This window comes from Peromyscus leucopus, chromosome 9 (assembly GCF_004664715.2).
Source record: "Peromyscus leucopus breed LL Stock chromosome 9, UCI_PerLeu_2.1, whole genome shotgun sequence".
NCBI lineage: Eukaryota > Metazoa > Chordata > Mammalia > Rodentia > Cricetidae > Peromyscus > Peromyscus leucopus.
Genome location: NC_051070.1, coordinates 22376140 through 22398566, shown reverse-complemented (window position 1 = coordinate 22398566; position 22427 = coordinate 22376140). Strand labels below are relative to the sequence as shown.

At 41.6% G+C, this 22427-nt stretch overlaps 2 protein-coding genes across 16 annotated transcripts in view; one reads left to right on the top strand and one right to left on the bottom strand.

The window, feature by feature from the left end:
• The window catches only part of Lmo7 (LIM domain 7), a 219631-nt gene extending 211802 nt beyond the window's left edge, over positions 1-7829 (top strand). For 13 of the 15 annotated variants that reach the window (XM_028864783.2, XM_037208348.1, XM_037208346.1 and 10 more), the window contains 4 exons: positions 1753-2046; positions 4348-4456; positions 5704-5812; positions 7069-7829. In XM_028864783.2, coding sequence (XP_028720616.1) covers positions 1753-2046; positions 4348-4456; positions 5704-5812; positions 7069-7091 — 535 coding nt within the window. In that variant the 3' untranslated portion in view covers positions 7092-7829. The remainder of the gene's footprint in view (positions 1-1752; positions 2047-4347; positions 4457-5703; positions 5813-7068) is intronic. The other 2 variants (XM_037208347.1, XM_028864790.2) reach the window with 1 other exon arrangement.
• Positions 7830-21806: 13977 nt separating this feature from the next.
• Positions 21807-22046, bottom strand: LOC114690213 (60S ribosomal protein L39-like). The gene has a single exon (XM_037208806.1). It carries the CDS (start codon positions 21960-21962, stop codon positions 21807-21809), a length of 156 nt encoding a protein of 51 aa, XP_037064701.1. The 5' UTR covers positions 21963-22046.
• Between the last annotated feature and the right edge of the window lie 381 nt (positions 22047-22427).

Below are 22427 nucleotides of genomic sequence, written 5' to 3'. Positions count from 1 at the left end.
GGCATTGACTTTGGCACTTGAGCAGCTATAGCTCTGGAGTTAGCAAGATTTTTTTTTCTTTTAAATGAAGGAGATAGTAGTAATGGTTTGGCAGCCCCCATAGGTCTCAGTCATGTATTCATTTTCTTTAATGACCCTGAGCATGTCAAATGCCCATGAGCTCTGCATGTCTTGGCAATGGATTGCACTTTGCTGAACTTTCTTGAGATCCCTCATGGGGCTCAGTCAGGGGTCTTGTTTTGTAATCTTCTTCCCATGGAGCTGCTGGAGCTGCCTCGTGGTATGGTACTCACATTCAGAGGGTCCTTTCTCACAATGACAGTTCCTGACATGGAAATGCTTATCACTCTCCATGAGTATCATGTTTGCTGATGTCCCACCCTTGAAAGTAGCCACATGGCCAAACCCAGAGTCAGTGAAAGGGGCTAGAAAGGAGAGCAGATACAAAAGGCATGTTTCTCGGGGAACCATTGATGTATAGTCTATCATATGAAGAAGCATTAACCTGATTCAGGATCATATATATTATATGGCAAACAAGTTATTTTAAACTGTTGTAAAAGAATAAAAACCACATTGTTCCCATTTGCTGAAGAATGCTATATACTGAGTGCATCTCTATATATGCATGTATTAACTTACATATACAAATTTGTATGTGTAAATATTTCCTTGTATCTCTGAGAAAAATCTGTAAGAACTCACAAAGGTGGTTACTTTTGGGGATTAGGGAAGGTATAGAAAGTGAGGGAATGAGGAACCCCTTGCCCACCCTTAGAAGCCCCTTTCATGTTGCTTGACTCATTCTCTGTAATATATTGTGATAACATGTGATGTTAAGCTAAAAATAGCTGTATTGTTTAAGCTTCTGATAGGAAGAAAGTTTTAAAAGCACTAACAAAATCACCTAGAATGTTGCTCGCAATTCAGAGCGAGTAGAATAGGTAAATCCTGTTTTCAGCATGTCTTCAGTCTGAGGCTATTGACTGTTTCCAGTCGTGTGGACATTGAACAATTGTTGATGCACAGGACTTGGGGTGGTGAGAACGTCTGGGAGGCAGGCTTGGGTTGCAGTGGAGTCAAGGGGGACTTTGGTTTGAAGTCAGAGCCTTACTCCCGCACTCCTGGTTTGGTTAAAGACACGTCTATGAGATTAGAGACAACCTTGCAGAGTGCTATAAAGAGTAAGTTACGTATGTCTGGAAACGTCTAGCTCAATGCTATTATGTGCTTAAAATTTATTTTCTGGTTGAATTTGGAAGGACTGAGGCTTGTACGTCTAAACTGTTTAAGATTTAAGGGATGGGTGACTGCCTTTCTAGTATTTGCTTTTATTTAAAAAATAGTTTTCAGGCGCACGCCTTTAATCCCAGCACTTGGGAGGCAGAGCCAGGTGGATCTCTGTGAGTTTGAGGCCAGCCTGGGCTACAGAGTGAGTTCCAGGAAAGGTGCAAAGCTACACAGAGAAACCCTATCTCAAAAAAAAAAAAAAAGTTTTCTTCCCACTTTGACAGTTAGTCTTTGGTCTAAGCACCACGCTAAAGAAGGTTATTGAAGTATGACATGTCACAATATCTCTGGTACAGAACAATTTCATTATTAAAAGTAATTGTGTAACTGGATTCAGATTTATTACAGCCTAGGATATACATAAAATGGGTCTTATATTGGCCCCAATGATACATTGCATCCAAAGGATCATCTCCAGTTGAGTGGCTCATCTTACTCCTGTGACTTCTTCCCGTGTTTCAGAGGGGAGTCTCTGGACAATCTGGACTCCCAGCGGCCCAGTTCTTGGAGGCAGTCCCCATGGCACAACCAGCCTGCAGGGGTCTATGCCTCCTCCTCTGTCCAAGACTTCAGCCGCCCGCCTCCACAGCTGTTGTCCACATCAAACCGTGCCTACATGCGGAACCCATCCTCTGCTGTACCGCCTCCAGCGGGCCCAGTGAAGGCCGTCATCCCAGGCCCTGCCCCCCCAGGGTCTCCCACTCCACGCAGCCATTCCCCTTCAATGTCACAGTCAGGCTCCCAGCTCCGTAACAGGTGAGGCCCCTTTTGTCGTCCCCTTGTCTTAATTTCAGGTGTGTTTCTTCATTAAAACGATGCCCAAGTTACCCAGTAAAGAAGAAAAACAAGTCCTTTTGAGTGCATGAAATTTGGTGTTCTTGTATCAGAGCAATTGAGAAGGCTTTCTTCTGCCTTTGTCTGCTGCCTGCCTAGTGTCTACAGATGTATGGGAAAGGCACTCGAGACTCAACACGTCTGCATGTTGCCAGGCTCTCTGTTGCCTGTGCTTTTGGTCAGTGTCTCAGCTGGAAGTTTTCTCTGAGTAGATCACCATGTGGCATCAACCAAGGACAGAGTGGCTCACAAATGCATTCATATTGATAAGTAAGAGCAGTGTTACAAGTGTCTGACTTTTAATGGCACTCTACTAGAAACTCATTGGAATGGAGTGTGGAGAAAAGCATGATAAATATGCTTCAGAGCCTGGGCAGTTTTAACAAGCTGGATTAAAAAAGAAAATCATCTTGTCGGTTTGATCTTGCTTTCGGAGTCTTGGGTTGCTTCATCTGTTACCCAGTCTGCCACCAGTTTGCTCAGTCTTTATCACCTGACTTCTGCAGTCCATATGTTCCGGGGAGGGTGTAAAAATTAGGTAGAGTCAGCCAGGCAGTGGTGGCCCACACCTTCAATCCCAGCACTTGGGAGGCAGAGCCAGGCAGATCTCTGTGAGTTCGAGGCCAGCCTGGTCTACAGAGTATTGATGTAACCAACCGTCTTATTAAATAAGAAACACAGAAACAATGCAAAAGAGAAAGCCGAGAGGTCAGAGCTCAGAGCTAAAATCTCACCCTTCCGCCTGCGGTGTCCCAGCTTCCCGAAAGAGGGCTCTATTCCTGTCTGTTCGTCTATTTAAAGTATTTTGTTCTGCCTTCTCATTGGTTGTAAACCCAAACACGTGACTGCCTCGTCACTGTCTGAATGTACAGCCCCCTAGGTCTTAAAGGCATATGTCTCCAATGCTGGCTGTATCCCTGAACACACAGATATCTATGGGATCAAAGGCGTGTGCCACCACCGCCACACTCTTGCTATGGCTCTAATAGCTCTGATCCCCGGGCAACTTTATTTATTAACAACAGAGCACAATTCAGGACAGGCACCAAAGCTACATAGAAAAGTTTTCGAGAAACCCTGTCTCAAAAATTCAAAAGAAAAAAAAAAGTTAGGTAGAGTCTGGAATGGCCCCTTGCCCCGGGCCATGGAGTGATGCCCTGATGTCAATGTGGGCTGTATTTTCAGGTCTCCACAGCTTCCCCAGGAGTCAGCCTTCTGTTTTCATCCCAAAGGAATTCTAGTTTCCATCACAAATGTGATTATTAAAGGTAGAAATCCATTGATATTTGGATATTTTAAGCTATTAATTAATAGACTTAGATAAGAATATATATGCATATGAAGATATATTCAAAATAATGTTACAATTAGCAAGATCTACAAAATACGTTAGAGTTGAATTAAAGGAAAAGGGGTCAGGAGGCCTTATGGTCAGGATTTAGGGGTAGATGGAATTTGCAGAGGAGAGGAACCACCATTCACTTCTCCTCCCACTGTGGCCCCATATGTGAGAGGAGGGCGGTGAGAGAGCCCAGGGAAGGTCTTTGTCTGGCAGACTGCTCTCTTCACACCTGACTCTCAATAGCCACGCACTCCCTGCACCCCCAGTGGTGCTGTGTTCCTTCTGCAGGGATGAGAAAGTAACGAGGTAGGTGATGTCTCTTTAGCACTAGGAGAGACCAGCCCGAGATCTGAAAGTAAAGTGGGAATCCCCATCCCTGACTCATTGGCAGCTCTTGGGCTGTGATGACATCATTCCCAACAGAAGTGCAGTCACGAAAGCATTCCTATTTCTAACCAGAAAATTGAAAAAGAAGGGGTAACAAGTAAAGGTGAGAAGGCAAATCACAGAGAATCCGGTGGACCTGAGAATGGGATGCTGTGAGTGGAGTTTTGTAGATAAGTCAACTGAACTAGCAAGAAGATGTAACAGATCAGGGATACTGATGAGTCCATATGTGATCTCAGGGGAATGGAATCAAAGTCCCAAATGGACCAATCACATTGAAATCGTTCTTTTAGGTGAACAGGCATCAAGGTTCCCTAGAGCCTCTGTCGAGGCTTTAATGATCTGATTTAGTTGGCTGCTGAGAGTTTTTCTCCCACAGATACAAAGAGCCTTTCTTCAGTTATGATCATTTCTGCCAATGACAGTGTGACTTTGAATGCCAACCTTGCACAGCATAGGTGAAAGCCTCCATTCCCTTCTTGTTCCACATCTAGGTCAGTGAGTGGGAAGCGTGTGTGCTCCTACTGTAATAACATTCTGGGCAAAGGAGCTGCTATGATCATCGAGTCCCTGGGTCTTTGTTATCATTTACATTGTTTTAAGGTGAGCCTGAGACAAAGAGCTTGCCGGCCGCTATGCTTTGCTTGGAGAGCGCATGGCTTCTGTGAGCCGCTGGGTTGTGGATGTGCCACTAACAAGCTTGGCGCTGTTATTTGTCAGTCTGTGCTGTGCTGGAGTCACAAATTGCTTGCTGCTACTTGGTTCTCAAATCTGGAGTCGCCTTCTGAAAATCAGTCTGGAAGCTCTATGCTTTTTGTAGCTCTAATCTGCTAGGATCCTATAAATAAAATTTATGGTGCATAGTGTGTTCTCTAGCATGCTGCCACGGGTAGACTTAAAATTTAATTCACCAGCATTATTAGCAGCACAGAGACATGCAGTTATCAGTGTCTAATGGATAGTTTTTAATAGTGTCTGGAAGGAAAACCACTGTAAATATCTTTACAGTTGCACAGCCTGCTTATCCCTGATAGTGTTTTTGTATACAGGGAAGGGTCCAGGCTGTAACTCTTTGCTTTCCAGTATCTGTCTATGAACACATCAGTTTAATTCTTGAAATTTCACTGTTCCAGTAGAAAGTCTCCCCGTTTTTGATTCCGGAGTTCCAAAGTTAGCAGCTTGCTAATCATATAATCATATAAATTTGTATGTATAAATCCATGTAGAGCAGAATGAGTCAAAACAGTGTTTGAACACACACACACACACACACACACACACAGACACACACACACACACACACACACACACACACACACACACACACACACACGAGGAAGAGACAGAGACAGAGAATGCCAAAGTCCCCAGCCTTGACATAAGGCACCCCATGAACACTGGCTCATCTAATTCTCTGGGGACACTGGGAGAGGCCCACTCTAGTCTAGAATGCCAGAAACCCAAATTCTGTTTTCCTCCTGTTCTTACATGTGATGTCAGCTGTTATTTCCTTGGAGCAATGAAGACTAAATTTCTTTAAGCCAATTAGCAAATTGTTTTTTGTATTTCTCCAGCCCAAGTATATTTAGAATGGTCCTCTTGTTTTGGTTTTTAAATTTTGCTTTATGAATTCTTAGTGTCGAATCTGGCAGGCTTGGTTTCAATCCACTAATTGTCTTTTGGTCTTCTCTACCCTTTGCTCTGCTGTAATGTACCCAAGAGTTTAGGAGCTGCACTCTAAAATCCTTCCAGCCCACGCCTGCAAATCCCTTCACCCCCTGCGTCTGCCTCCTGAGAGTGCTCCGGACTCTCTGGAATCGTCTAACTGTTTGCTCTCTTTGGTCTGTCAGTGTGTCTCCTGTGAATGTGACCTCGGAGGCCCCTCCTCCTCCTCAGGAGCCGAAGTCAGAATCCGAAACCACCAACTGTACTGCAATGACTGCTATCTCCGATTCAAATGTAAGAGAGCAAATCAGAGAGAAAATTTCTTGTCTTTTGAGGAGACCACGGGTTCCTATGCCTTTCCCTGAGCCTGTAGCCACCTCCTCCTCAGGTTCACTACCATAGGATCCTGGGTTTTGGGGGTCACAGTCTGTCTCCTTCAAAGAGGCTGTCTACCGAATCCTAGCCACCTAGAGGGGGTTATGGGGTGGAGGAACTGAAGGGGGGCTATACCCAGAAATCAGGACATTGACTGGTTTGTAAAGATCCAGGAGAAACTTCTAATGACTCCTGGGCACAGAATAGAGGTTAAGACAAGTCTGCTTTCTGATTAAGGCTCCATCTCTCATCAGCTCATTTCTATTATCTAATGATGAGTTCTTATTATGTGACTTAGAATGTAATCAACTCTGCAATGACTGACCCTGAGAGTGTCACTTTCTGCTTTATGTTAATACGTAGCCATGTGTCCATACATGTATTTTTGAAAAAGAGAGCCTTGATTTTGTTTATATGGTGTTTCAGTGTCATTGAATTAAAAAAAAAAAAATTAAGTGCTTCCTTTTACTAAGCATGTGTTTGAGTTTTGTGAAGGATAGGGTAGCATTACTCCGTTGTGTGTTGTTTATAGCCTCAGCAAGACAACAGTTAATTGCTGTATATCATTTTGAACCTTGACGCTGGTAACATGTTTCTTCCTTGTTGTGAAAGGGTGTTACAAGTGGTATCTACAAACCTATTGCTTTTGAACTCAGAGGTATTTATGTGGCCCCTTATATGAAGCGTGTTTGGAAATGATTTGAACTGGTCAACTCTCTTTTATCTGTCAATGGCTTCTGAGCCTTCTCTCTGGGTTATCCAGGCCTCCCTTGGATATTGACCCTGAAGTTGGGAGAATGTCAAGGCTGGGCATGGGGTCCGGTTGGGGGGAGTGTGTATGTGTGTGCACTTTTCTCTTTTAAATCCAAAGCCAAATATAATTGATTTTTGGAATCATTGCCCATGCCTTTTCTCTCCCTCAGTACAAATAATAGAGAGTTGAAGATATTTTTTTTTTTTGATTCAGCAGTTAAGTTTTACTCTGTTTTACAAATAAAGAATTCTAGACCCCAGAGGCTTCGATTTGCCTGCCTTTATCCTAAGACTGTGTGACAGGCAACTCTTTCTACCTCACTGGGCCACTCTGAGTGATGACTGCTATATATCTCCACGTGATGATGTCCACATGCTTTTGAATCTGAGCACTTTTCTCTCTTCTCTCCTTGCCTGATCAGCTGGACGGCCAACCGCCATGTGATGTAAGCCTCCATTCGAAAGCACTGTTGCAGATAGAAGAGGAGGAGGCGGTGGCTGCTGATGCAGAACTATAAATATGTCTTGTATGTCCCCCCCCTTTTTTTTTAAAAAAAAAGAACAACCTTTGCCTCATTAGATGACATAGGAACACTGTAGTGCTGGTAGGACCTGTATTTTTGTTGTTTATTTATAAGGTAATTATGTGTGTGGGGAAGTGCCGTACTTGCCTTTTGAATTCGGCATCCTAAAAGCACAAGCAGAAAAACCCCAAGAACTTAAAAAAATACTTTGGAGACTGATGATGATCTAGTTTGACCCTTTAGTGGTGTTTTGAAGAGGGTATTTTATTTTATTTTTTTTAAGTTCTTAAACATTTATTTGAAATAGTTAATATAAATATGTAATTGTGTTTACTGTTTACTGTAATGTATTCTAAGTTAATGTGGAACCATATGAAAAATTTCATTTAAATCCACCCATAAATTTGCTTTTTTGTGGTTTTCTTTACACAGAAATAATCCAACTGAAAAATAATTTTGCTTATGTAATATTTTATTTGCTTGAGGAGGGCATTCTATTTTCTTTACAAGGACTGTTGTTGCTAAGCAAATATCAGTAGAAAGCTGCTTATTTTCAATAATAAAAAATAACCATGGTTTGTACACCAGGAATTTTCTCCAGAAACTAGTGAGATTTTCTGTTCAGTTGCCTTTGTAAATAAAATTGGTGATGCATTTAAGGAGTGGTTCTTTTTTTAAAAAATTATTTGTTGTTATTAATTTACTCATTTAATGAGTTTGTGTCTCTTGCAGTCCTTTTTTTAAAAGTAAAAAGTATGTGGTGTGTGTGTGTGTGTGTGTGTGTGTGTGTGTGTGTGTGTGTATGTATGTATGTGTATGTGTGTTTATCACAGGCGTTTGGGTGTCTGTGGAGGCCAGAGGAGGGTGTGCAGAGGAGGGTGTGAGATATCTAGCATGGGTCCTGGGTCCTGAATTCAGGTCCTTAAAGAGAAACAAGTGCTCTTACCTCCTGTACTGACTCTCTAGTATTTCAGTATGTGTACCTTCTTGAGACTATATTTTATGTGTCTTTACTAAGGTATAGTAGATATATCGTAAACTGCAGTATTTATATTTAGTGTGTATAGCTTGACAAATTTTGGTATGTGAATTTATGTTCAACTACTGCCACAATCATAATGGTTCTGCAGAAAAAACTTATTTTAATAATAAATTTTAATTCACATAATGTTATGATTTTGAATACTTTTTATGATGATGTATGTTGTGAACTGTTGGATTAGTTTTTAAAATCTGTTATTTTGTCCTCTAGGGAGTCTGGAAAATAGAGCAAAAGTAGTAGTTTTTAAAAGAAATCTGGATCAAAAATAAGTGATATAAAACTTTAGTGTACTTTGAATAAAAATATAAGGACATTTGAATTCTTTATAAAAATGTAAATAGAGTGAGTGAGAGGCTTAAAATATGTAGTTAAGTGTTAATATGTGAGAAAAATAAAAATTAGTTCCAGAGTTTTTTGTTGCTGAGCAACTATTTTTATTTCCAGTTATTAAAGTAATATGTACTTATTCAGGAAAATTTGCCAAATGCCCCAGACCATTTAGAATGTAGCTTGCTGGCCCAAACCCCAATGAAAAGCAGCAGTCCTTTGCTGTGGGATGTTCTGTATGTCAAATGTGTTGCTCTGAATGGTTAATAAATAAAACACTGGTTGGCCAGTAGCCAGGCAAGAGGAAATATAGATGGGACAAGGAGGAGAAGAATTCTGGGAAGTGGAAGGCTGAGGCAGAGAGACACAGCCAGCCACTGCCATGACAACGAAGATGCAAGGTACCAGTAAGCCATGAGCCATGTGGCAAAGTATAGATTAATAGAAATGGGTTAATTTAAGATATAAGAACAATTAACAAGAAGCCTAAGCCATTAGGCCAAACAGTTTAAATAGTATAAGTGTCTGTGTGTTTATTTTATAATTGGCTGTCAGACTGCTGATCCTTGTCAGGACCCAGAGAAAAAAACTCTAGCTACAGTCCTCGAACTCATTCTGCAAGCAGACATTTACCCTGCATTCTTAGCTAATACTACGTGTTTCCCATGTTCTTAAAGTCATTTCTTCTCTCCTCTCCTTTTCTTCATACCATAAACCACACCCCCTCGGGCTCTGTTTCATTTTCTTTTCTTTTTTTATTGGTGTTTATATGGTGTTTGAAACCCATATAGCCATGGGTTTCATGACAATACTTTTATCTGGGTGCATTACATACTTTGATTGTAATAACCCTCCAATATCATCTTCTCCTTTCCCCAGACAGGAGAACCTCTACTTTCATGTCATATATAAAAATGATTTTGTTTGTATATAAAATGTAGTGTCTACAAATGAGATAAAATGTGTTTGTCTTGAGTTACTTTACTTTGGCTTCCATTTATAGCTATCTTTCTTTTTTTTTACATTGTGTGTGTGTGTGTGGAGAGAGAGAGAGAGAGAGAGAGAGAGAGAGAGAGAGAGAGAGAGAGAGAGCCAGCCAGCCAGCCAGCCAGCCAGCCAGCCACAGTGTGGTCAGAGGACAACTTGCAGGAGCTGGTTCTCCCCTTCCGCCATGTAGGCTCTCAGAATCAAACTCAGATCATCAGGTTTGGTAGCAAGCATTTTTGCTATTTAAGTTTTCATTTTCTGAAAATGATGTTAGTTTATTTTTCTTTATGGCCAAATAAAACCGCATTGTATATGTTTGCCACATTTGAGTGCATTCATTGGTTGGTGGACACCGAGGCCGATTCTGTAACTTGGCCATTTGAACACAGTTACAATAAGAACTGAAGTGCAAGTATCTTCTTAGAGGGTCCTTTGGGTGTAAACTCAAGAGTTGTGTAGTTGAGTCCTATGGTAGTTCAATTTTCAGTTATCTGAGGAACCTCTATGCCGGTTGTCATAGTGACCGACTAATTTACATTCCTACTTACAGTACAGAAGTGCATGGTGACTCCCTTTCACCCACATTCTCAATAACATCTTCCTGAGAAGACTGCATGTAGACTGTGGACAAGAGACTCCCAAAGATTAGGTTGCAGAATCGTCAAGAATCATACAGAGCATGTGTGAGGGGCATTTCCTAACATCCAGTCTGTTCTAAAGAAACTAGCACTTTCTATGCCTCCATCTAAGAGCAGAAGCGGGCAAGAATAGTTGATTTCTTGGTCCCACATTACTAAGAAGGTGTTTTCATTTGAGAGTCTGCATGAACATAGTGAGTTGTAAAAGAAGCTTTTACTTGATATACATGTTAAAGCATGAGCCTTCTTTGGTACTAAATTAAGGAAGGAAAGTAGCATGAAAACGAGTTTTTTTTTTTTCTGTTTAAGAATTTAATCTTAGTATTTTCCTTGAAATATTCCTCAGTATCAGAGTGAATTCCCAACGCCAAAGGTGGAACTGTCTGAATTTCAGTGGGTGACAGCATAATAACTACCTCTTGATGGTTAGTTACAGTTGAGAGACATGTCTAATAGGGTGTATTATTGTTGGGATTTTATTTTACTTTGTTAATAGCACTTTTATATCCTTCCTTGCAATCTGGAAGAGGGATTAAAAGACATGCTCACACAAGCCCAAGTTCCTGCCAGTGAGTACAAAATTAAAAACTAATTTGTGCACAGATGTATGTGTGGAGACAAGAAAGCAACTTTCAGATTATTTAAAAAAAAACAAAACTGAGTTTTGAAGCACATATCTACTCATTTCAGTCCATGGTAAAGGAGACCTGGGCTGCAAGAGGAGTATAATGTGTGAGATGTTGAGAGCTGTGGTCACTAAAGGAGTAGAGACGTCCTTGTGGCAGAGGTGTTATTTGACATTGTTCAGAGAACATACGATTTTAACAGATCAGGTGTTTGAAAAACAATGAATGCATTTCTGAGTCCGCCTCCCGTGGATCTCTCTCTTTTGTATCTTCACCGAAAGCTTACATGCATAGCTTGGCCTGTGCTGCAGAGGGATTGTCAGTAGCTCTGCTCTGTGTGATAATGTATCAGGAAGTGTTGACTATTTGACATGGTGCCAAAAGAGAGAGAAGGAGCAATTTCCAGTATTCTCCAGGACAGTAGGATACTGTAGTATAAAACAATTTTAGTTCATCTTTCATAGAGAACAAAAAAAGAGGAGTCTGAAGAGTCCTAACCCAAAGAAGTGATGTTTCAAGGAGATAAAAATTATCACAGTTCACTATGCATTGGGTGTGTGTGTGTGTGTGTGTGTGTGTGTGTGTTTAGTTATAACTGTATCCAATAAATCTGTATAATTGCCATATGTTCACTAAAAATACTTTGAGAAATATTGTCTTATGGTTCTACAGATTAAAGATGTCATGGGACAGCATGATTTCCAGAAGCACTTTCCAGGGAAGGGAACAGCTCAACTGCCTTATCCTCACTTTAGGTTTTTTTTTTTTTTTTTGGTCAAATGGCATCTCAGAGGATTTTTGGTGACCAGCAGTGGTCATTCTCTGAGGCAGCTTTAAGACTTTAGGGTACTTTTCAGCCTGTAATTACTCTGTATTTTTGGTCTCATTTACTAATTCTTTTTGGACTTTAGAACAATGCAAGTTTTATGGGGCCATGGGATTGTCTGGTTTTGATTGTACCACTAGTGTTTAGAATAATGGTACAGGTGACAGGGTGGTGTACACCTTTAATTCCAATACTTGGGAGGCAGAGGCAGGTGGATCTGTGAGTTCAAGACTAGCCTGGTCTATGGAGTGGACGGCCAGAGCTACAAAGAGAAATCCTGTGTCAAAAAACAAAACACAAAACAAAAGAAAGAATACTACCATAGTAGGTAGACAATAAACAAGGAATACAAGAAAAATGGTGTTGGAACAGGTAGGGAGATGACGAGAGAACACAGCCCACCTGGGACCCACAGACCCAGAGATAAGGTAGTTTAGAGAGCAGTTCTTATTGAGAGGGGAGACGAGTTCTGTTTGGGACAGAATGTACTATAGCAAGACAAATATGTAGACATAGTTAGAGTTAGCTGGAATAAATGATTGGGCTTAAGCAACAGGCAGAAGTGATATTCATTATATGTGTTATATTTATATTTTCAAGTCTACATGAATATAAAGAAATTAATTTCCTGACCCAACAGGTAATCAAGAAGTTTGATTTATCTAACAGTTCAATAATGTTAGGGGAACTTCTCATTCATTTCAGGCTCTTTGGCTATCCACAATGTTGGCTGATCCTGACTAATTGATACTGTGGATGCTGATAAGCTTTGGACTTTCTTGCCTATTGAAAAAGAGACTGATTTTTTAAAATTCTCTCCATTGTGTAGGAGGACTTCCCAGAAGTCTTCATCAAAATACCCTAGTTATGGTTAGAGCTTGAGTCATTGGCTTATTTTGAGCCAAGCGTGATCTTATATTCACGTCCATCAGGATTCCTTCCCTCGCAGCCTGTCAGAACAGTCTGCAACCATACTATTAATCAGGAGGTTTTGAGGGAATGAATGTTGGGGAGTCAACCACACTGGTTATTATAGTCAGCACTCATGAATTCTCAAGATACCTTATCTTGGTTTCAGGGCCTTCTTAAGAACCAATCTAGAGAGAAAAGGAGACTGGACAAAGATCATGTGTGGAGGTGCTGTTAGTCAAAAATGATCTATTCTAGCAGTTAGAAAGGCTGGCCTGTGGTGATGGTGAGATGAAAACTAGTATGCTGGGTACTTTGCAAATACTTGGTCTAAAACACGTGAAAGACCATTTCCTCTTTAGGTTTTTTACACAAATTTCAGGACCGCAGAATATGGATTGAATACTCATCTTTTAAAATTCAATTCTAAACTCATAAGGCTTGGTGATCTGGTGAGTCTTATTCTGTTCTGCAACTCGATGGAGCTCTGCGATACTTTAAGAAGATCCTTAGAGTACTTTGTGGATAGTTGTTCATTTCTCACAACTTACTTCTGCAGAGGATTATCCCAACTCCTTTCTATTAGATTAGACTAGAAATAGAATTTACTAAAAATTCCACAGTAGAGGCCTATTGAGATCACACAATGATATATTTTTGTGCGATCTTTTTTTTTTTTTTTTTTAAAGGTGAAGTTCTTTATTAGCTCTAAAAGATTTCTGTGTTAGCAGTTTGCCCGTGGGACACTGATTAATCTGCCTGTCTCCATTTCAAACAGAGTTACCCTTACATTTTTTAAAAGCTCATTTGCTTCTTCAACTTGCTGCACAGCAGCTGGGAAAAATCCATCAGAGTTGGTCTGAGGGATTTCCACTTCAAGCCCCTGAGTCATGTAAAGCTCTTCTTACTTCCAACCCAACTTTGGATGTCTTAGCTGCAGCCGTCTGAAATTCAGATTAGCAGTAGTGTTTAGAATGCCCACAATGCCCGAGTCCTTGTCTCAGGAATGTAGAGGAAAGTAGGCTCACATCAGGGAGTGTTGAGGACTCTATAAATGCCACGGCTGTTCAAAATATAACTCTGCATGGCATTTTTTACATTATTAAGTACAGCTGTGAACATTTAACTTCCCTCTGTGGTTGAACTTGGTATCCATTGGACTCGCCATTTTCTCTGAAGGAGAGGTTTTCAAATATAATTTTGTCTATTGTTTGCAAGTTCTTCAGATTAAAATCACGCACAAAAGGATCTCAGCTCTTCTTAACTATGGGGAGCCCCTGGGCACTGGATATGTTCACATGGTCCTGCAGTGACTTCTGGGATGGGGTCCCAGCAGCTCCAAGTGTCCTACTGGTCTCTTTACCTGATGCACTCTTCACGATGCCCTCCATAGGGGCTGCATGTCCCATTAGAAGCATGGATGGCAGGGGTGTGGATATAGTCTAGCCACTGTCCGCTTCAGCTTCCACCCCTTGGTCCTATCCTATAACTCTTGTGTCAATAGCCCTACTCTGTAAGCTGGAACACGTCTCTCTGCCTAGCTCCTTAGTCGTACCTGCAGAATCCCTTGACTATATGGAGTAGCATATTTATCGACTCCACAGCTTAGGAGGATGACATCTTTGGGGGATATTATTCAGCATACTGTAACTACTTTGGTGTTTGCCAGCTAAAATAATGAATTAATATATTTCCCTCATGGCTGTTTCTTTAAGGGGAATAGATTAGTGTGAATCCAACTATAAATACTAGTGTTTATGGAGTCATATTTATAAATATTTGCTCATCTCCAAAAGATAATAAAACAGCACTTGTAATCTCAGCAGACTTAATTTTCAGTTGACAGTGGTTCTTTCCCTGACCCCTGATGCCTGTTTTGCTGGAACATAACTCACCTGCTCTGCTATTGGAATACAAAATGAGGTGTGAGATGTTCTGTTTTCAGGAAGATAGAACACTTGTTTGAATATTAAAACACTGATTTACATGTATTTTAATGTTTGAAATGAAAGTGAAAGATTTTCCTGCCTGGCAGTGGTGTTGCATGCTTTTACTTCCAGCACTCAGGAGGCAGAGGCAGGCAGGATCTTTATGAGATCGAGGCCAGCCTGGTATACAGAGCGAGATCCGGGACAGCCAGAGCTACATAGAAAATCCCTGTCTTGGAAAAAAAAAATGAAAATAAGAAAAGATTTCCCCAATAGCTTACAGAGGGCTGACTAACACAATACCCTTTTTTAGTCTCACTTTTCACCTGTGCAGAGACACCATGAGGCATGTCAATGCCTGAGTGGGAATGACCCAGTGTGCAGGGCTAGTGGTGTCTTCATTTGGTCTTTAGCTTCGAGTACATTGCTATGTCCTGCATTCTGCTCGTAGCATCACCTTGCTGGGAAAACACTGAAGCACACGAAGAAAACCAAGACAAATTTCTGTTTTTACGGTGCATTCAAAGTCTACAACGTAATCCTCTCAGGAGGGGCTATAATATAGTACGTAGAAGGGCAGTTTTGTGGTAGTCTCTCCTAAGGTTTCATTATGTAGTAGCAAATGATAGGCAAGGGTCTTTGATATATCTATGGAGATGTAAATAGCTGCAGTCATATGCTGAAAAGAACATGGCCAGTCCTTTGTCAGCAAAAATGACTGGAAGAGGCACAGAAAATCTTGCCCAGGAAACAAACGTGAAAACTAATCATTCAGTGTGGGAGGTTTGCTCCACAGTGTGGGTGTCTCCATCCACTTCGGAGTTTGTAGAATTTGCCAAATTATGTTCCAGTGATGGACAGAAAAATGACTTTCTTATGAGCCAATCAAAAGGAAAACATTTGAGAAGGCCAGATAAACAGCAGTGGATTATTCCCCTATTAAAAACAATTTACAATAAAACCATGTATGCTTATCTTCTGATGGAATCATTATTTTGGGATAAGATTTTCCCACAATAAAGTTACCTTGGACTAACTTTATTTCACTTACAGCAGGTTTTATCATCAATGAAGTTAAGCCAGAAATCCCCAAAGCTGGTTGGTTTTAGGAAAGCCTGATCCTCCTCGAGTAGAATAACACCTTGTAGGGAGATGTGAAATGGCCGTGCTTCATCTTAACGTGTTTGATGGCCGTTTTCATGCTGCGCAGTCTTCTCTGTTACAAACAGCATTTTAAATCTATCGATCCAGCTCCCAGATGAGCCGGCTGGTCTATGTTTTTTAGCATAAACTGAAAGGTAAGTAAACATTTCTTTTCTTTCTTTCTTTCTTTTCTTTTCTTTTTTTTTTTTTTTGGTTTTTCGAGACAGGGTTTCTCTGTGTAGTTTTGGTGCCTTTCCTGGAACTCACTTTGTAGACCAGGCTGGCCTCAAACTCACAGAGATCCTCCTACCTCTGTCTCCCAAGTGCTGGGATTAAAGGCGTGTGCCACCCCACCGCCTAACAACTTATTTCTTTGTAAGGTATAGACCAACTTAAAAATGAGTGGAAAATAATTCCTCTTTGAGAAAAAGGGTAGGTCCTTTTAAACTTTGTGGTTAAAAAGTTTCCAATGTTAAGATTTTTTTTTTGAGAGGAAACTAAATGTTTCACAGGTAACAATTCTCATCTGCAACTAATACCTTTGAAAATATTTTTCGCCGGGCGGTTGGTGGCGCATGCTTTTAATCCCAGCACTCCCGAGGCAGAGACAGAAGAATCTCTGTGAGTTCGAGGCCAGCCTGGTCTACAGAGCGAGTTCCAGGACAGGCTCCAAAGCTACAGAGAGAAACCCTGTCTCGAAAAACAAAACAAAACAAAACAACAACAACAAAAAACAAACGAAAAATATTTTCAACGTCTATAGCTCTAGCAGGGCTGAAAACACCGATTTTTACTGGTTGTGCAGGCCTGAGTTTGGATCCCAGAGCCCATGTAAGAGCGGCATGTGGTGGTGCCTCTCTGCCTGTTCTTAGCCCTTCTATGGCGGGAAGACAGGCGGGGACCGGAGAATCCCAGGAAGCTTGTGAGCCATGTAACTCGGTGTATGCTTGCCAACGGCAAAAGTGACCCTGTTTCAAACTAAGTGCACGGTGACGACCCACACGCGTGTGAGCTCCCCGAGTGCACAGTGTCACGCACGTTTCTCTACCACACTCTCACACATACACAGATTTAGAAAATGTTCATTGCAATGAATACATTAAATGTGCATATTGGAAGCTATATGCTTTTTTCCCTCCCTAAACAACCGAAACGCGTTATTAAAAACGGGAACTTAGAAGCGCTTCTAGCAAAACACAGACAGTAAAGTGAACTGGCGAAGTCATCTCAGGTGCCTTACATCTCTTCATCCCATTTTGTGGACTTGCCCTCTTACAGTTTTCTCCCCCACCCCTTGAAGAGAGGATCCCCATTGTCATTCAGGTTGCCTGGAATTCAGCTTCTCTTGCCTAAGCCACAATAGTGGTGGAGTTATAGGCACGGGCTAAATGCCTGGCGTCTTTTTAATGTGAGGCACTTTGATGACTCCACTTAGGGAACTGCACTGTGGCGCGTTCACATGTGTTGGTGAACTGGACTGTTAGATGGTGTGGACTCGGTGCTTAGTTATTTATGCTAAGCCCTGGTGCTGAGTCTTGAGCGCAGACACACTAGCCTCCCTGTGAAAAGCTCCTGGCAACTAGACAAAGTAGACTTGCCACAATTTTATTATTTTCCCCCACGAGGGACACTCTCTGTCCCACAAATCCTTGAGTGTCCCATGCACCTTTGCAAGGAAAATCACATGCAGAATGACGTCAAGCTGGGAACTAAGTCTGGGGTCTTGAGTTGCCCTGTGTGAGACTTAGAGGCTCTCTCTGACTTAGTTTCCCTCTATGTGCCTCACTTCTCTTACTTGTAAAACTAAATTAAATGAGTAGTAGCACCTCTCCACCTGAACCGCTTGTTGCTGGAGGGTGGTGAATTCATTGTTGAAAGTCTATGGATGGTGATCGCAGTTTTGAAAGAAGAAATCCAGTTTGTAAAACATTCAGCTGTTGAGAGAGGACTGATAGAATTTAGGTCCTTTCTTGGGGAATGCTTCCATTTTTCCTTTCTGCATTTTGAACACTAGGTGGCAGTGTGAACACAGGAAGGAGATCCAGGGCTCTCTCCCTCCTTCGCTGTCTCTTTCAAGGGCCTGTAACTTTTAAGTCAGGTTTTGCGGTCAATTCATCCATGTTAGAAGCCCAGGCACCCCATGCTGATTCCTACAGGACACTGGCCAAAGGATTAACGGTGATACTTAAATGATCAGTATCTGGGACGCAGCAACAGCTTCCTCTAGCTGCGAGCCCTGAGCTTCAGGGGTTCTGCTTTAGAAAGCAGGGCTGTCTATGGTCAGGAGAGCTTGCCTGCTTGGATGGAGGCTGCTGTCTCAGGAATCACAACGCCCTCCAAGCTAATGAGCACAGTACTTTGCGGGTGGGATGTGGCTGCAGTCATTTTTTTTTCTTTTTCTTTTTCTGATTTTCTTTGTGGGAGAGGCAACATTTGTAAGGACCGTGGCTCTTGGCTCTAAAACATTGCCCAAGTTTAAAACAAACACCTTATTAGAATTCCCCTCCCCTCAAATCTGGACAATCCCTCTTAGGCAGATCATTAACCCTACAGTGCATTTGGGCACAAACAAGCTAGATATATAAACACCTTCATATAAGTGTGTATTTACGTATGTGTAGGGCACATGATAGTCTTTCTCTGGATATCTAAGTGGAAGACTGAAATGATAAAGAGCCCTTAGCCCTGTCTATGGGCTGGGCACTATGCTACTCAGACAGATGGCTGCATTACTAAGATGGCTTACTCCATATAGTATGGATGAGCGCATATGTGTTCTGTATATCAAAGGGATGATTCAGGGCCTTGGGAGATTTCATCATGCCCCTGGGAACAATTTACAACCCGGGCATTGTTCATTTCTTGAAATTTCCATTTAATGCTATAGGATCATTGTTGACCATGGGTAGTGAAACCAGACAAAGCGAAACGTCCATTACAGGGGAATTTCTTTCTCATTTAACCTATGAGTATTGAAGACCCACTATGTGCCAGGCCTTGCTCTCAATGATGCAGACAAACAGAAGTGTCCTAATGGAGCATAGACTATGGTGAGGGAGACCCACACAAATGTCATCTTAGTGCTGTGGAGTATGAGATTCTAGTCTATACAGCAATTTTCTTGGAAGGATTCCTGAGTTGCAGTGATGTCTAAGCAGATACCTTCATGAGATTTAGTGAGGACTGTACATTTCGGTGGGAATGTCGTGCCGAGGGAGAGCAGGGAAGAGTGTACAAAGTGGAGGGAAGCATCTACTTGCTTTGAAGACCTCCAGTAAGGAGGTCCAGTAAGAAAACAGACAGGCAGAGGCAGACTGACAGAGCCTGATGCTTGCAGAGATTCGCTGGCTTCTTAAAAAGAGAATGTAAACTTAGGAAGATAGTATTTCTTTTTTTTTATTTTATAATTTTTTATTTAAAAAATTCTTTCATTTTACATACCAAACCCTGTCCCCTATCCCTCATCTTCTCTTTCGCCCCTCATCCCACCTCCATCCCCTCCTCATAGAGGGAAAGGTCTCAAACCTCAAGAAATTACACATTTAAAAACTGCTGTGGAACTGTGCCAGCGTTAAAGCCAGCGCGAACATTCTGACACATCTGTAGGGCAGTTGTCCCCATACTTTGGCTTCAAACCCTCTGATCATTCCTTTCTACAGCTCTGGTGATGCAGTACATTATAAGAGACAACAGGTAATTTAGCTTTTCCTTTTAGCATGGCTGAACAAAATGTTGATGCTTGATACGTTTCTTTCAGTTTCACACACTTGGGTTATGCCCTGCAAATGTCTAAGTGTTGCAATATCGGGAAAGTATCTCTGCACTTGCTTTTGCTTCCCTGGGAGGCTGTGAGAATTCCCCCACTGTCTTGCTTATGGTTCTGCTCATGTTGAGTCTTTGTTTTCTCCTATAGTTAAACTCTTTTAAAGCTGGGTACCACATTCCTTTTTCATTTGCGTCTGCCTTCATCTTTTTACCAGATAATATTGTGGGTAGAGCAGCTTGGAGGAGAGGCATTTCCTGGAAGTCATTTCTGTACAAAGAAAGCTAACAGTATGCTGAATTCACTACAAAGCTGCCTGACATTTCAAAAAGAGCAAATCTTCATTAGCCAGGTCCCCCAAGTGCCCATAATCACTCTGTTATCTTTAGATAAAAAATAGATGGAAAATGGATAGAAATAAATGTCTGACTATTGTTAAGACATTTTAAACAATCACAGAATCTTTTAAAAAATGTTATATGTCTGGGTGTTTTGCTTGCATATATGTGTTTGTGCGTCATGCCCATGCAATGCCTGAGGAGGCCAGAAGAGGGCATGAGAGTCCCTGAAACTGGAGTTACAGATGGTTGTGAGTCTATGCTGGGAATCAAACCTTGGTCCTCTGCAAGAGTAGCAAGTGCTCTTAACTGCGGAGCCATCTCTCTAGCCTGGAGGAAGTTACAAAATCTTATGGTCACATCATCATTGCTGCTTTAGAAAGGGCCATGAACCTAAAGCTTCATGGAAATCACAGTAATTCACCTAGGAAGAAAAGGCAGTGGTGATTTCCCTAAAGTAGCCTAATGCACCAACAGCTCCCTCAGTCAGAAGTTTAGCTAACACATGGAAGGGTCCATCCTATAACAGCTTTTGACCCATTTGCTATCAGTGTGCTACCCCCAGCAGCATTAGAGCTGATTGGTTTCCTTTACCTGGAGTTATTTACGTGATCTGTTTATATCATGAGAAGCAGCCTAACAAAGCATTTCTCTCCCTTTAAAAAAGTCATTAGAATACAGCTCAGGCAGTGGTTTTAAACAGTGACTGAAGTTTTGGATCAACAGCCCATGGCAAATGATATTGAATGTGTGCTCGCTGCTTTAGTTTTTCCAAACTATTTTTAACCATTATATGTTTATTATTATTATTTTTAATTTTTTTTAGATTACACTTGTATGTATACACATAGTGCAATGCAATGTTTTTCTGCCCATGTCCAATGCAGCATGGTTAAATCAGGTTCATTAATAAATTCATCTCCAAGACCTACTGTTTTCTGATTAAAACATTAAAATTTTTCTAAACAAATGAGTAGTATTTACTGTAATCACCACACTGTGGTGAGTCATGACGGCTTTGACCAGCATTTCTCTTCCTTCTTTACTCCCCTCCCCTTGCTGCTTCTGCCCATGGCCTGCTGTCTCCTTCAAAGACATGTCCCAGTGATGTAAACCCTCCCACTAGGCTCTGCCTCTTGGTTTCGTACTCCCAACAGCACTACCCTGGGTACCAGGTCTTCAACACATGAGCCTTTGTTGCTAACATTCAACACGCAAAGTATAGTAGCAGTATACAAAGCTCTCCTGTGTGTGTGCATTTGACACTTGAATCAGGACTTCCTTCTGTCTGTCCTTCCTTCCTTCCTTCCTTCCTTCCTTCCTTCCTTCCTTCCTTCCTTCCTTCTTTCCTTCCTTCCTTCCTTCTTTCCCTCCTTCTGTTCTCTCTAAAAATATTTATTTATTTCTATGCATGTTTGTGTATCTGTGTTGACTGTATAGTACATGTGTGCCCCTGAAGGCTGGAGATTGAGCTATATTCCAGGCAGTTGCGAGCCACCTGATGTGGGTGCTGGGATTCAGACTCGGGTCTTATGGAAGAGCAGGAAGTGTCCTTAACCACTGAGCCTCGTCTCGAGGCCCCATCAGTAAGTGTCAACTTGGCTTTCTGCTGGTAGAGTTCAGCACCCTCTGATCACAGGCTTACCTTTGCATCTCAGCATCAGTATTGTCCTGGCTCTGCCAAGTGCTGGGAAGCTCAGATCGTTTACAGCTCTCCATGGCAAAGAGATAATGGCTTCACTGCTGAAAAGAGGTGAAATGCAAGAAGCACGATTTTCTATCCAGTAAAGGTTATGTTTCAATTTTCTTCTCCATATATCCTTGTGCTGGTTGGGGGAAAACATGAAGAAGGGAAGAATTCTGAGACTGGGGCTCCAGCCCTGCCCTTTAGATGCTATGGCCTTCACTTTAGCTCCCCAGGCTTTCCATTTCTTTCTTTTTTTTTTTTTTTGCGGAGGGGAGGGGGTTCTATATTTTATTACTGGACAAACTACTCCCCCAACTTAAAACACGACCAAGCCTTCAGGTTAAAATGTTGAACTCCATGTGGTAGGATTGCTTGATGACCCACAATTCAGTATAAACTCTGTCTTGCTATTGTCTAAATCCTTACAGACCCGGCTTTGTTCTCTTCCAGTGTCTTCTCTTGGAGTTGTACCTTATTTTGTTACCGGTTTTCATATGAATCCACTGAGGGATAGGACGGTTTTTCTTTTGTTTCTTGGTCAGGAATCGCTTGATTCTGAAAGTCTTGTGAGAAGACATGGTGAGAAGCCAGGCTTTCCATTTCTAATCATTAAATGAGCCATTTAAATTCGCCCACCCTATGCTGAATAGGGCACATCCCACCACTAGGGGGCAGGCAAATACAATCCCTGAAGTATTTATGCTTCATACACCAGAAACAATGAAAAATTATATTACAAAATCTAAAAGTTGTATTAATGTTTCTGATAGAATCTGTGATTGTGTTTCATTGATTATATTACATACTACTAAAATGCTTAGCATTTATGGAGTGCTTACTGTGTACAAAGGCATGGTGCTACACATTACCTTTGATACCTACATTGAACTCTGCACACTGGGTATTGTCCGAGCTTACCTAGAGAGATCCTGAGGCTGAGGTTAAGTCAAGGTTACCTAGCTAGCAATCGACAGAGCTGGGACTGGAGCATAGATCTGATTGCCTTTACTCAGGGCCCTGCAGTCCTTCCTTGCTAGTTTCCA

Excerpts from the sequence above, each read along its gene's own strand:
- LOC114690213 (XM_037208806.1), bottom strand. The coding sequence starts at position 21,962 with ATGTCTTCTCACAAGACTTTCAGAATCAAGCGATTCCTGACCAAGAAA.